We start from the raw sequence: 15,609 nt of genomic DNA, 5'->3' as shown, positions 1-15,609 counted from the left end.
GGGGCTGGTGCTTGGATCCAGTCTCCCTCAACAGCCAGGCTCTGGGGCACCGGCTGTGAGCAGGGACTCTGGGGTTTGCAGCCGTGTCAGCCTGACCTTGCCATCACTGCAAGCCTTGGGATTCAACTTTTTGATCTGGCTGTCACTGCATGATGTTCTACAGCTTGTGCATCAGATGAGGTCAGGCTGGCTGCCTGTAAGGATGTTTTCTAGCCCAGCATCCCCACAAAATTTAAATTTGATAAAACACTTGCAGCCAGAATTACAAAACATGTCATTTCCAATGAGGTTTTAATGAAGGATTACCTATTGACCTGACAGCCACATCTTCAGGTTTCACATGTAAAGATAACAGTCCCTCTTCATAAATGTCGTTCAACAACTGTTTGATCTTGAAACTTAGCCCTTCTTGTGTTTCAAGTGATGTGGCCTTTATAATGGCCTTACAGATGTAGCTACAAATATAATAGATACACAAACAAGGCTGCCATATTAGTTACATTTCACAATTATAAGTGGCTACAAAATTAAGGAGTAAGCCAGAAAATTATATTGAATTGGATAATTGATGTCGGTATTTTCTTCACCATAAAGTGCAGTCCTGTGGCAAATGTCACTAAATGCCACTTGTTATAGCTGGAAATGTTTTCTAAAGTAAAATTATTGGGAATACATTTAAAATACATAAATAAAAAAAAATTATAGTTTCATAGTAAATACCTCAGAAGGTTTCCTAATAATTTTATCTTAGCAAAGGAACATCTCTGTCACAAGTAAGCATTTTCAACCACTTTTTAAAGTTTGAAGCGAGCTAGTCATAGAACGACGAGGTAGGTGCTCGAGTACCCCTGTGTCCACACAGCAGTGACAGACTCCAAGGCTCCCTGGAAAACTGAGATTTAACTAACTGCATTCAGTATCTCCGCTGGATTCCAGCTCTTTCTTCTCAAAATAGCTGTTCTTCTGGATAACTACGTTTGCTGACTTTAGGAGGTTTGGAAAGAATGTATCATTCTTGGTGTGGCTTCAGACATGGCAGAAAGGTGCAAGAAGCCAGGTCTTGGTTGTGGGTGGAGCACCTCAACGGACCTCTAATTTAATTTCCTTGGGGCTGTGATGTTTCAAGCGTTTCCAACTCACTCCTGTCTCTGCCAATTTGTTGCCCACTCAGCATTGCCTTTGTAAACCATTTGCAACCCCTTGAAGGTGATGGGAACCCAGGTCCCCCTCCTTTTCTGGCCTGAGGTCGGAAGGCAGTTAGGATTCCCTGCAGAAGAGGTGCAGGATTCATCCTGGCAGCCTTCTCGGGCACTGTCCGCTCACTGTTCTGGCCCCAGTGAGGGATACTGCTCACAGCCAGCTCTTCTAGTGCAGCACAAACCTCCTGGTTTGCCGTGGAAGCACTCTGAGCTTCCCAAGATACGGGGAATGAGAGGGAAGCCTTGCATGCTCAAATACTTTCCCCAAATCAAGCATTATTGTGGCTTTAACTCCACATGTGCTTTTCTGATTTACGCAACTGAAGGTTCCACAGTGATTCTGAAACTAAAACAGCTGAGGAGGGATACAATTCCTCCTTATCCTGTAAGTGACATCAACTATGGAAACCCAGAACATAACCATGGGTCTTACCGCTGTGACATCTGCTTTACTTTCATCTTCAGTTCACATGGAAAGACACAAAAAGTCAGAAGCTGGTTAGAATCAACTGGCACAAGTTGGATTTTAAGGAAAGCAAACAGCAGAAACTCATTGCGCTCATTAAAATAGAGCCTATTGCCTTAAATGTTATTGGGACCTGACTCTCTCCGTTTCACAGTACTTCCAGGGGTACATCATGATAAAACAGAACATCATGGTGCATTGATGCTGCCTCATGCAGAGAGCAGAGCGGGTCTGTACAGTCAATGAGTGTGCTCACCAGAAGGCTACTGCAAAGTAGACTGCCTGCAGATGGTGCTGGGCACGTCCAGCACTCCTTTCTCTGCACAGAACACACCAATATCTATGGGGACACAGTGGCTCTGCAGCCCAACTGTTTACATGGGACACACCTACCAGACTGTAGGTCAACATTTAATCATGTCAACAAAACATAATAGTATCAAGCATTTAGATTGTGCAACTACTATAACCTCTATGCAGAGATAAGGAAAAGTAAGTTTTAAAATCAGAAAATAACAAGTTACATACATGAGTCCTCTTATAGGCGCTGTTTTGTGGATAATTACCCCTGCAAGCAAAAGAGAGTAGAATAATTATTGCATAGTAGGCATATAAATATAACATGCCCCATTCTGCTGTCACCTAAAAAAATAAATCAATCATGCAACCACAATAAGCCAGACCTTGCAGCAGAGAAGTTATCTTGAATTCAGCATGGGTATATCCACATCAATCGCCAAGACCAAGTGCTGTAACCGATATGCACCCTGCCAAAAAACGCTTCTTCCAGAATGGGACCCACCCTTCTCTTACGGTTTTCCGAATCAGACTGACCTCATGTAAACAGTGCCGTGTGTTACTGTATTGTCACTTGTAAAGCAAGCAGTAACTGTGGAAGTCAGAAAAGAAAGTAGGACGTTGAAATATGCGTCAATTAACAAAACTCCACATCTGTACAAGTGATACATTTATGAATTGCTAAATATCCCTCTCAGCTGCTCACAGTTCGGATATGAATACAGCTGGATTGGGCTAAAAGGTATGAAACAGAGGAGTCTTGTGCAAAACATGTTGTTTCCAAGCAGAGTTTTGGAACTGTAATATGCTTTCATTAAGCACTGCCACACAAAAGCCAGCGTGTACCTACTTCCACGAACTAGACAGCCCGCAGCGGTCTGCGACCCTCGCTCTGTGGATGGATGTGACCCCATGGCTCCTTTGCACTCACACGCCATCGCTGAAACAGGGCTTCAGAGCTACTAATGTGAATGATCCCTGCAGGTACCAGCGCTCTGCCCTACTTTCCATGTCCTGCAAGTCCCAAATTTTTGTACTTTTGGAATTGCCAGGAGGGCTCACCGGATACATCAGCCCACCTGACTCATTGCTCACACACTGCAGAGGCAGCGAGGTTTAACCTTCACCACGAAACAATAGATCTGGCCAAAGATCTCAGTTTGGCACCAGCTACTTGCCTTGCATTATGCAGGATATATATTTCCAGGTGAATGAGCCCAGTAAAAAAAATGTGGGTGTTCCATGTGATCGCAGTTGTACAGATCTGGAGGTTTGGTTTACACCCTTGTCAGGGGACTGGTCAGTTGTGAAACGAGTATTTGGAACCTGGCTGCAATTTCGCTCAAAGGACAGAGGGTCAAGGTGATGCCACTGTACAGCCAGAGGCTTGCTTACCTGACTTTAAAGTCTGTCACAACAAATTCTTCTCCAGTAAATATGACATTAAACTGGAAAGAAAACAACATTTTCATTAACTTGATTTATTGATATTTTATCTAGACCTGCTTGTAAATTTAGAATTGTCATCAAAATTCTAAATCCTGGTGAAAATGGCTAAAAATTTTTGCAAAATGTCAACACTCTTCCCTTCCTTCAGAATTTCATTTTATCCTGTTAAAAATGCGTTGGATAACACGATTCTGAAATGCCACAATATTGTTACACAGATACTCCTTTCTGTGTTGTCCTATCAGCTTGCATTCTGCACCAGCTGTCCTCATCATCTGATACTTGCTAGAAACACATGAGAATGAGAAAAGCAAGCTACTCACCCAGTTTTCAAGAAGCTTCCTTGCATCATAGTGATTGGGGGGTCTCTCAGTTTTGTAGAAAAGAGAGAAGTTCATGTCAACATTAAAGAAGCTGACTGTAAGAAGAAAGCATAAGTAAGATGCGTCCTGTAGTTTGCACGGAAGGTGCCTGCACCCCTTCCCATCTCCTCACCCTCTGCTGAACCCCAGCTGTGCTTCCCATTCCCATGGGGTCACCAAGGCTCTTTGGGAAACCCCAGACTCCAAGTGTCCAAGTCTAGATCACTGCTACATTGCTAGGAATCTTATGAAAGAGCCTAAGGGCCCAAACACGTGGTGATCACAGTTTAACAAACAAGTTGTGGTTCGTGCTTGTGGGTGCACCCAACTTGGCTTCTACTGCCTGCCAAGAGAGCACAGGGGGAGACAGGAGGGTCTGCTGACATACAAACACTTTGCTAAGCAGCAATAGCTTAAATATATGTGACTGAGTCTTAAATTGTCACGTGCGTGGTGTCAGTGATGATCATGTCAGCATTTAAGACAGCCATTTAGCACTTACGTGGAACGGTACCATTGGTGCTACTGGTTGGAGGTCCATTGGTACTACTGGTTGGAGGTAAGGGAGGCAGCGTGGGAGCCCTTGTTGAGGATGCTTCACCCGAGCCTGCTGAAAAGAACATTAAAAAGCCTAAGAATCCGCAGTGGCAAAAGCATGAGGAAGAGCATAGTCCAGGCGTGAGAGAGGTGCGAGTCCTTCAGCAAAGGTCATCATAAGAAAGAGCTGCTGCTGTTCCACAGACCTCTGCAGGGTGAAAATACACCTGCGTGTAGGGCTGGGGGGTTATTTCTCCAGGGGTAACTACAGCATAACAAGGGAGAAAACAGAATTTGCAAAGTTTAGATCACAAGGAAGACCAGAGTTCATGCAACGCTATCTTTTTTCATTGCTTGTGTTGGAGAGCGGTTATCTTTCTGTTCCCTTCTTGCTCATGTAACCTGTGCCAGCCTTCAGGAAAAGGCATTTGTCAAATGCTGAACACGAACAGGTTAACATGCAGTAATGCATGTGAGATGAGCATTGATAATCATGGTCTCTGGCTTAATGATAACCTGGCATAAGGATTCCCATTATAAATGCTGGCTGTTCTGCCTGCTGTTTTCAAAGTAAAGAATTCCAAGAATTTGTTTGTAGCTAATTTTCCTTGAAGTGAATCACCTTGTCAAACCAGATAGGAGTTTTACATTTCACATGCAATCTGCCACATCACCAGGCAGACAGGGACAAAACCGGGTGATGTTTGTCACATGTACTACAGAAAATTGCAGTGAACCGAATCACCGTGTAACAATACAGACCTCAGTGTTGAAAGAAAAGCAGGATCACAACACTTTGCTCTAGAGGTACCGTTTCCTTGCTATGCTGGTAATTTGTGTTTTTTCCTTCACTCACATGACTGTCAGAGGCTTGACATTCTAACTCTGACTAAGAGAAATAAATTTAACGTATGAATACAAAGCCAAATGTCTATGAACACTGTTGGAAATAAGTAGGATAAGGCCACGCTTCATAAAACATTTTCTCTACTGTAGTTCAAGGTAAGGAGAATCATTCATGCTTAAAATATAACAGCCCGTCTCTGACCCATTCAAATCAATGGCAATACATCCACAGAGAATAACAGAAACAGGGGCTGTTACCAACTTGAAGCCTCCTATTTTTATCCTAAATAGCTTCAAATTAGTTTGTGAAGTTGAAAGGACAGATGAAGTCAAAAGCCCCTTCTGAACAGGCACACTACAGTACACAAGCATCTGCTTCCCAGACAAACTAAGCCACAGGCTGTGCACTCAGCACAAAGTCAAACCGGAGCAGGAGGACAATAAATCTAGCAGAAGTCCAGCTCCGAGTTGTCTCTCCTAGATTTGCTTTTGTAGACTAAGCTCAGACCCTTCAGTCTTCATCTCAGACCTTCAGCCTCCAAAATACTCCTCCAAGGTGCCCGTCTGTGCTTTGGTGTCATCTCATGCTCTAGGAAACAGTAGCTTCACCCCCCCCAGCACCATCAGCAGAGGCAGCACGCTTAAACCTGGCAGAGAGCTGAGCCAGGAGGCTCCTCCACACCTGGAGGCAGCGGCGTGGGAAGCAGGAAAGATGCACGGGCTCTTCCAAAGATCAAACTGTCCAGTGATCTGCTTTTGCAGAGCAGTGCTCTCTATAGCACAGCCTCTGCTGCTCCCAGGGCATACAGAAAGCTGTAAAAATAGCAAGCTTGCTTTTCCCGTGATGCTTGATGAATCTTAGGTTTTCATTTGGATGTCTCTCCTTTTTACTTGGGCCTTTTGCTTCTTAGATAGTATTAAACTGTTGGAAAAAGAGAGGACTAATTTACTCGGCTTCACTCTTCCACTAAAAAACACTAGCAAGTCCAGGAGCAAGCTGCCACATCACCATTTCAAACTTGCTGCCTGCAGTAGGTCAGAAACATGACCCGATATAATGGATATTTGCTGATTCTTTATTTGGAAAAGATCCGCAGGCTCAGATCATATAGCTGCAAGACAGACCTAGATATTCAATGCACAGACCTCCTACCAATAGCTAGCTGCTAACGCTTTTAGACATACACATGAATATGCAGAAAACAAGAAGCCAGAAGTATCTACTAAATTAAAAGCAAAAACCTAGAAATGAAAGAGAACAACTCCTTGAAAGAAAACAGAAGGACCTGAAAGTAAGGGGATGTGCTTTTTCCTACAGCACCCATGCATGCCAAGCCCTCCCCATCCTCACAACACCTACTACCGTGAGAATACAATGAGCAAAACCTGGAGTACCTGACTCCCAGTGCTGCGGACAGGCAGATACTCCAGCATCCCCAGTGCCTTTCATCCCACAGCTTAAACTTCTAGGGGAAACCTCTATGCCTTCCTGTGGTGTGAACGGCAGAGATGGATTCTGCACGCACCACTGCGATGCTACAAATAATTAGTCCCTGGTTTCAAGCTGATAGAAAACGAGTGTCTCGTTATAAGCTTTTTTTAAGAACTGCTGTCATAGAGGCAGTGTGATGAGAACACAGAAGGGCCAACGCTGTGCAGACATGCCCTAGCACTAGAATAAATTCTTTTCTCCTTCCTTACAGAACTACAGACATGGTATTAGGCTATGATTTAGCAAGCCATAAACCAAACTATTTGCACACCCAGCGTTTAACTTGTCCTCCTGTCTGTTACAGTGCTGTAGATCCTCTCCAGACGATAGGAGGAATCTGCACATAGCTGGGTGATTACAGGCTCCGCTCAGTTCCGGTTGTTACCAGTGTGATGTTTCAAAAACCATTGCCTCAGGGGTGATGTACGATTACCATCCAGTGTCAGTCAGGATGAATCAGAAAAATCTGCTAGGGAAAAAAAAATAATAATAGAGAAATGGCCAAACAAAACCCAAACGCATTCTAATCAGAAATGTAAATCACAATGCTGTTTTCATCTCCTGACAAATGAAGCATAGTTACAACTTCACAGTTTTTAATTTATTTCTCTTTCTCGTTATCACCTGAAGAAACGAAATATCTGTTTATTCTCACACGTCAAGGATCATTACCAGCAGGCAGGTGTGGGACTAGACACCTGCATCCTGTAACTTAATTTGCTTTAATTAACATGCATATAATTCCATTCACGAAATGAGGGCTAAGGCGTGATGACAGATGAGATCTGAAGCTAGAAAAATACTGTACCACTGACATTTTTAAAGTCCTAGTTATGGATTTTGATTTGATAATTTAATAAATGGGGGTTTTGGCATCCTGTAAATATGTATGGTTTCCAATAGAAAAGCAGCAAAAATTAGACCAACCTATGAGAGAACTGTAATAAATACATTTCTTTATTATTAGCAGTCTTTTTCAGATATTGTCTATTCATCCCTCTCCCAGATTATTTAAAATTAAGAAAAAAAAATAATCAGTGTGTGGGTGAGGTAGGGGGCGGAAGAGAGGAAGACTGTGAGTCAGTGAGAGGATGAGAACATGCACTTTTACTTCTACACTTCTAGTAAAGGCTGGTAAAGAAAAGGATCATCTTCAAGAACTCCGGGGGAAAAAGCAAAGGCAGAACAATAACTTTACTCCTGTTATTAAGCAAAGCCAGTGCAATTATAATCCCTTATAAATGACAATTATATCCCTTCTAAAATGTTAACACACCCTCTTAAGGCTGCTTCCTGCTACATTCATATGAAAAGCTTCACTCACTTTGTCTAAATGAGCCCTGGCTTTTCAAAAGTAACTTAAGGTTTCCAAAACAAAGCAGGTTGCCCAACTTCCCAGCACAATTGCACAAACTGCCAGCCGTCAAGGCGGACCAAGCAATGCACAGGTCTATAAACAACACATATAAACACAAGAAGCAAACCTTGCAACTAGCAGTTGTTATAGGGCATAAGTAACAACGTGAGACGTGACATTAGCATTGAAACGGCACTTCCCTGTGATATTTCATTACACAGCAACACTTCGGCACAACTATTTCTTATACGCATGCTCCAGACGTCCTCATGTAAACTCAGTATGTATGACCCCATACGGACAATCCACACAAACTACAACCGAGCGCAGCTTCCCCTGTCTGACAGACATAAATCTCAGTATGTATTTATGCACTCACTGTTATCCCTACCTAGCGCATTGTCAGTACATCTCTGCGCAACAGCTAGCTCACGCATTTCAGTTAATTATAGGAAGGAGTAGATTTATAGTGGAAGCAAAGGTCTTGCCAAGGTCTGACACATGACAGATTCTCAAACCCGATGAAATTTTATGAACACGGTTGTAACTAGGACTTCAAAACAGTCATCTTGGTTATTGCTCTTGGGAAAACATCAGACTCCAGTAACCCTTCTCCCAGTATGGAATGCAATGTGGACCCAGCGGTTCTCGGCACCATAGGCAAGAGTAGCCTCAGTGCCTGCTGGTGTAGTTCATCACTTGTGAGACACTCTACTGCTTCTCCTTGCTCCCTTTGAATATTTGGGCCAATGTTTTCCAGACTGAATGTCTAATACAGGCTGCACTGGAGAATCTGAACTAGAGGAAATCACCTGGTTCTTGGGGACTGCTTTAGAGGGAAAAAGTGTTTTGACCATTGAAAGCCTCTCTCTAACGTGCTTTGTCTCACTAAAAAGCTGCTCAAATTCATCCAGGTTATTGTTTCTGAAAAATCAAAATCCAGGAACACCGAATGGAGACGTTGATTTTAGGTACTAAACTTTTCATCAGCAAACATGACTGAGCTGCTCACAACTCTTTGCCAAGCCAAGCACATGCCTTCCCCACAGAGCGAGTGGGCCCAAGGGCCAAAGTGTTAATTGGAAAAGGGAAACTGAGCCTTCCTGCCCCCTCATCATCAGATCATGTGTGTTGTCCCCCCCAGTCAGGGACCCAAGCGAGGAAATAGCTCGGGCAACAGGCGGTGCAGGAAGAGGACTGCCGGGACAAAGGCAGCGGGGCAGGGAGCCAAGAGCAGACGGGAAGGTTGTAACTCACAGCAATTGTCATTAGTGCCCCAGTTCTGTGGTGCAGAGCAAGGGGCTGTGCAGTGAGGTGTGTGTGGGGGGAAAATCCATCTGAGCACAGGTTTCGGCAGCAGCTGGTGGTTTCCTGATGCTCTTCTCATTGCCTCGGGCCCTGGTTCAATGAAACCTGGGAGCAGGAGATGGGAAAGCGCAGTGGGAACTGAAGTCAGCAGGTGCTGCGCTTGATGGAGACATGCTGACTGACGGGGTACTCCTTGAATTCTCAAGGTGGACACCAAAAACGTCCTATTACTTCAAACTGGGCCCCTGCTTTCCCTGTGAAGCCATCAGCTTACTGACAATTAGTGAAGATGCGCTCACTATTATTGTGGAGCACTTAAATATCGTAGCTTGTCATTAGTTTTACACAAGTCAGTCAGTCAGTCAATCTTGGTCCTCTGTTTTAATACTGTGTACTTTAAATACCGTGTAGTACATACAGACATCAGGATTGGATGATAAGGTAACCTAAACCACTGCTAAGGTGCTTTTCAATGAAGCAGTATCTAGGGCACACAACGGACAGGATTCCTGCAGAAAAGTGATTGCTATCATCTGACTAATGGCTCTAGTTAAAAATATTGGAAGAAAATTTCTGCATCCAACTGACCTTGCTGAGTGCCGGGCAGGCTGGTGCTCCAGCAGAAGGATGAGCCACTAGGAGGTTCATCTAAAAGATGCCACCTGCCAGCAGCCTGCAAGGGAGTTCAGCGGCAGAGCCTGCACCTGCCCGCCTCCCCTCACCCACCACCTGTGCATCTGCTTCCAGAAAAGCCTGTGTGGGGCGAGCAGGCGATGTGTGCGTGGCTGCAGCTGGGCCCACTCCTGGCCTCAACCACAACAGCAGCGACTTGGAGGCTGTTAGACAATCCCTGTGTCCTGAGCAGTGCAGGGTTCCCTACTCTCTGGGTGTGATCCCCAGCAACACACAAGCTCCAAGGAGACAAAATATTGCAAAGACTCACCACAGTGCAGGTGACGGTCCGCAACGGGAGTGATGCTGCTGAAGTTCCAGTACTCTTCCTTCCAGCTGACAGTATTGCCCATGGCGCACTCCAGCAGCTCTTCCTGACCCATCACATGGTCCCACATTTGGAAGTAGTACAAGCTACCAATGAAGCTGCTGCTTACCTGCACAATAAAGCCATTTTTTCTTTTGTGCAGATGACCCAGCACCAGGCTACCCTTGGGTTTCAGGCACTCAGCGCTGCCAATGCTTTCGGTGTGCACGAGATTACCATTGCAATAGACCTCCAGCAGATGTTTCCTGGTGTCCCACAAGAAGCACACGCTATACCACACAAAAAGGGCCAGATCGATCTCAATGTCTCGTCTGGTGCCGAAAAGATACAGTCTCAACTGCTTGTCTTCTCCAGAGAGTCCGAGCTCTATGTCATTTATGTCGGTGGAGGTGTTGTTAGCGTCATAGGAAAAGGCTGCCCAAGAGCTGACATTTGCAGCCCGGTTTAGGTCAATGCATACCGTGAACTGACATAGCTGAGGGATGCTGAAGTTGACTAGAGACACGTACTTATCATTCCTTCCCAGTAAATCCAGTCTTTCTCCATGCAGGTAACGTGCTTCTGTAAGCAAACAACATTAGGAAAGAGGGTAAAGAAGGGAAAAAAAATGTCACTTCCAAAGAAAAAGCTGCAATGTGACCTCATTCAAGTACTTCCCTGAATGTTGCTATTTCTAGTTTCTACTGCCTTAGAAATTTAATTCTGAGACCAAGCACACTACCAGTAAAGAGAAGAGTTTCATTCTGCAAAGGAACAGTTGAAGTCCCCAAGACATGCCAAATAGGAATCAATACTGAATTCAGGTCTAGGGTCCACATGGCCCGGTCAGTATGGGTGTCCAGTGCAAAGGTCTGGGTTCAGCACGCTCTGGGTAAAGAGCTGTTTGCAGGTTTGGCTCCCAGATGACATATCACACCCCCAACCTGCAGTTTTTAGTTCAAGCTTTCTGCTAAAAATAAAAATCATGTAGACTGTCCTTTTCTCAGGCTCAATAATTTGTTTGGGCATCTTTTTTCTTCATTACTTTAAATTATTTCATTATATCTTTACAACCTACTTAAAAGGTTTTGCTGACAGAGGCAACCTCCCTGAGTAATACTAACCGCAGACCTACACAGGCAGTGAGTAACTTGCTCACATGTGGCCCCATCTCTGACTTCAGAGTAGCAGAGTAGTAGCTGCAATAGCTCTAACTCAGCCAGCCTCCATCCCTGGAGCAGTTTGGCAGGGGCACCAGCGATGTGAAGGGTATTTCCCTCCGCTTGTCTGGGTTTTGCACTCCGGGTTAAGTGTCTTGTATATCTGGACAGGAGGCAGCACAGCACAACACTAAGACACGTACCTCCATTCTGGCTCCTGAATTTACCACAGCCTCCTACTCCGTGAGTGCCACCGCAGTCACCACCAGCTGCAACAACGTCCCTTTCCCAGGCACCGACCCCTGTGACCACGCACAAAGCCACGGAGCAGCACTGCTCCACAGGCAACACATTTAGGCAGCAGCACGTGGTCACCAAAGGCAGGAGCCAATCTTCCCACCAGCTCCGTCCACCACCAACAGAGTGTTTCTTTTTAGGGGGGGAGGTGGCCCCACGTGCACCAGCAGAATGGTAATTAATCACACTCAAATTGTGAGGCAGGCCCCTCCTGCACAGGTGATCTGCATCTCTAATTTGCCATTACACTCATGTGTTTCCATGTGCTTCGCTGATTCAGGATATATTTCTTCTAGATAAGAATTACCATTATGTCGAGTCTTTTATAAGCACATGTAGGGGCTTTTTTTTACAGCATTTTCCTCAAATGAATTTAAATTTTTCCAAATTTGATTGCCAGCCAAGCAAATCAGGCATTATAAATCCCCCTAAGTCTAACCTGACCAATAAATCTCCAGCGACTATTTGCACTTCTAGTAAAGGTCATACACATTGTGGATTGCAAAAGTAGCTGGCACTTCTCCCCATCTGCTTCACATGCTCCAAATTGGAGGCAAGTAGGAAATGATCTATCTGCAGAGTCTAATTCTCTGTAGGTGACCAGGAGTGGTGCATTGCTGTCCCAGCATAACCTTGTGCACTTGAAATGTAAAGAGAACATTTCTATTACGCATAACACTGCTGTCTTTCATGTCTGTCTCAGCAATAAAATCAGCTCCACTGAGCATCTCGGTGTGTTGCGGAGCGTGCACTCACATCCTGGTCTAGCTTCCACCACTGCAACTCCACTAAGATAGTGGTTTGCACCCAAAATAATTATTTTCCCCTTGAGTGGGAGTGCGTAGGACTCGGAACAGCAGTGTATAACATCATTCGGTGGAGGGCCCTGGGTGGGATGAGAGTTCGGTTCCTCTCCGCTAACACGCCAGCCTCTGCCTTAGTGGGAGAAAGCCCTTGCACATGACATCACATGGCCGGTGCTGGGGCTGCAGGAGAAGATCCGTGACGGAGCTTTAGGAGATGCAGAGAGGTGGGTGTAGCTACTCAATTATAGCTCGAGCAGTGAGTAATTCATTACAGCACAAGAAAATGCAGCAGCCGTCTTCAGCCCTACTTTCCAGCAGCTGCAGGGCCCCAAAAGGGTAAGAAGCCAGTTCCCATGGGTTTCTCCAAGGGATGGGAATCCCTGTGGGATGTACGATCGGCAGAACTGGCACCCATTCCACAAGTGACCAGAGCACCATTGCACCTCTGCTGAGACATCCTGAGAAATCACCCTTTCAGGGGTCAAGCCTCCCACTGTCTTACAGCAGCCGGATTGGGAACCTGCTGCCGAAGCTGAGAAAGTGGGTACCTTTGGCAAGACCCAGACGTTAAATCAGTCTTTTTATTATGCAGGCTGTACTTGGAAAGAGCTTATTTTTTCCTCGACTGCACTGCGCTCTGGAAGTGACCCCAGTGCTACAGGGTGCATTTTAGAAGCATGAATTATCTCTGTGCCCTGTATTGTTCTCGAGGAGAAGCCGAAGGAAGAAATAATAAAAAAAAACCCAACACAGAACTAATTATTGTTTTGCTGGGATTTATGGTGGAGAAAGGGTATTGAGTGTGTTCATGAAGCACAGCTTACTGTGTTTGACTCAGGGCGTGAATTATTACTGGGTAACTTGGTTCTCCCAGTAGCTTCATGCTTTTCCCAGAACACCATGAAGTGAGTAAATGCACAGCTCTTACTGTACAGCAACCAACGTAAAACTCATGAAAACTGTACAGAACTGCAGGAAGACACCCAGGAAGGAAACAATGGAAAATGGCAAAGCCAAGAGGCTTTTCACCTCCCAACATGGACAACAGCTGTGATGCAACCAAAACCTGACATTTCACTCCTTGCCATATTTTCTCGTTTGTACTGACTCATCTGTGCCCCAGACTGAGCCAGCATCCCAGGAGAGGGTGCGCATCATGCCCAGACCTGTAGGTCTGCAGGCCAACATATGCTCAGGGATAGACAAGGACCCCAGTACCAGCTGCAGTGAGAAGGGAGAGGTCCAGAGCAAGAATAACTGCTGCACTGGAGCCGAATGAGAGGAAAGTGGGCTCCTGTATAGATACACTGTGTGTGCACAAAGCAGGAAACCAGCAGACATCCCCTGGGCTGGGGGATGCCCAGAGCCCACTGGCAGCACCATCCCTGTGGTTAATCCTGAGGGGTATTACTGTACCTGCCAGGAGGAAAAGACGAGCAGCAACCATCAAGATGTAAAGAGCCTTGTCAGAAGAGCGGTGTCCAGGGCCACACATGAGCCTCTTCATTCTTCAGGCATGTTCTGAAAGCAAGATGTTGGTGAGCACCCCCCTACCACACAGCTGGCTGAGAAATTCACACTGCTCCTGCAGTTTGCTGAAATGGCATTCACAGCACAGGAGCCCAGAAGTCCTCACTCCCCACGACCAAGCTGAGTCACCAGATCAGTAGTCTCTGTGAAGGTCACAGCTACACAAACCCTCTGGTTCCTGCTGGTTTCTAAAAGCGATGAGCTTCCCACAATTACACTGTGTGTGTTTTGTCCATCTCTCACAATCTGCAAACCTGTTGGCAACTTTCAACCTGCTTTGACAAAAGGAGTCCATGTCCGAAGTGGTGAAGTTCCCACAAACGTGGGGAAAACAAGAAGGCCGGTGAGGTCGAGTTGGATGTGCTGACCCACGGTCATACCCCACAGGCTTTTCTGGGATGGCAGCAGACAGGGCGAGAGGCGTGCGGAGAAAGAGGACACAAGGCTGCTCACGGACAGCACAGTCAAAAAAAGTGTTTGTTCTCACCACTGGGCTTTGTCTACAGACAAACTTTCATCAGTTTAATTAAGCCCTGGGAACATACTTGTAATTGGGAAGGGCTAGTTCCAGGGTGTAAGCATACACTGAACCCTTAAAGCAAAATCCAAATCTGCCACTCTAAATTCAAAGGAGTTTGTCCTATTTTGTGCTTCAGTTTGATTGAAGTTGCTTCAAAGATGACTGTAGCTAAAGCAGAGCAACGGAGTGGACAGAGAGCCTCGATGCCTGAGACGCCCCGCCTGCCCCCCCGTGCCCCGCACACTCCCCCGTGCTCTGCTGTCTCTACTCACTTCACCAGCTATCAAAGGCGAGGGCTTATTCTTGGTTTAGGAGCACACTGCGTTAAATCTTCAGCTACTGAGGAGATACATGAAATGGCTGTAAGGGTGGACGAGGCCCTTAGATTGTCTAAGCGGCCCAGGAGCCGCCTGGCTTCACATCAGCCATCAGCCCTCAGCCCTCCCCTGGGGCTCCCCGCCGAGGGTTACTGCACTCACCACTGGCAAAATGGAAACTGTCCCGTTGTGCCCAGACATGTAAAATAAACATCAGGCAATTATCAAAAAACCTGAACTAGTAAAGCTCACTCCGTTTCCTTTTAGAACTGCGCTTTACAACACTTAGGAAGTTAGGGAATGTTTTCCATTTACTGCTGTGACAACAAATCTCTTCTCCCAGCCTTCTCCTTTATTACTCCAGAAATTATTTGCTGACTCTTGCAGTACCATTTAAGGAACAAATCACCATGCTTCCAGCCTGTGGTACCTAAGCAGGACTTGTTACATATTTCGGATGATTCATCCTTTCTCCTAAAAACAACATAGTCATTAAAAGGTGCTGCTTAAAAACTCACCTCCCTGTGTAGCACAGAAATGAAGGCAGATTTTTACCAGGTGCTCCACACTATTTCTTCTGCCAGATGCCAGAAGACCAGTGAAGAGAAATATGAAGAGAAAATCAGGTGGGATGCTGTGATGTTTTCAGTGGTTCAGGCAATGAAGAGCGAGTGATTTCTGTTCTGA

The 15,609-nt window shown here is 45.5% G+C and overlaps 1 protein-coding gene across 1 annotated transcript; it reads right to left on the bottom strand.

Annotated features, from left to right (window-relative positions):
* Positions 1-9,457: 9,457 nt before the first annotated feature.
* On the bottom strand, positions 9,458-14,062 carry LOC129737432 (adhesion G-protein coupled receptor G4-like). The gene is made up of 3 exons (XM_055727694.1): positions 13,972-14,062; positions 10,257-10,874; positions 9,458-9,513 (listed from the first exon to the last, which is right to left on the bottom strand). Exons 1-3 carry the CDS (start codon positions 14,060-14,062, stop codon positions 9,458-9,460), a joined length of 765 nt encoding a protein of 254 aa, XP_055583669.1.
* Positions 14,063-15,609: the final 1,547 nt, after the last annotated feature.

Source organism: Falco cherrug, chromosome 15, assembly GCF_023634085.1.
Source record: "Falco cherrug isolate bFalChe1 chromosome 15, bFalChe1.pri, whole genome shotgun sequence".
NCBI lineage: Eukaryota > Metazoa > Chordata > Aves > Falconiformes > Falconidae > Falco > Falco cherrug.
The sequence above is the reverse complement of the archived record's forward strand: the minus strand, read 5'-3'. Positions and strand labels throughout refer to the sequence as shown.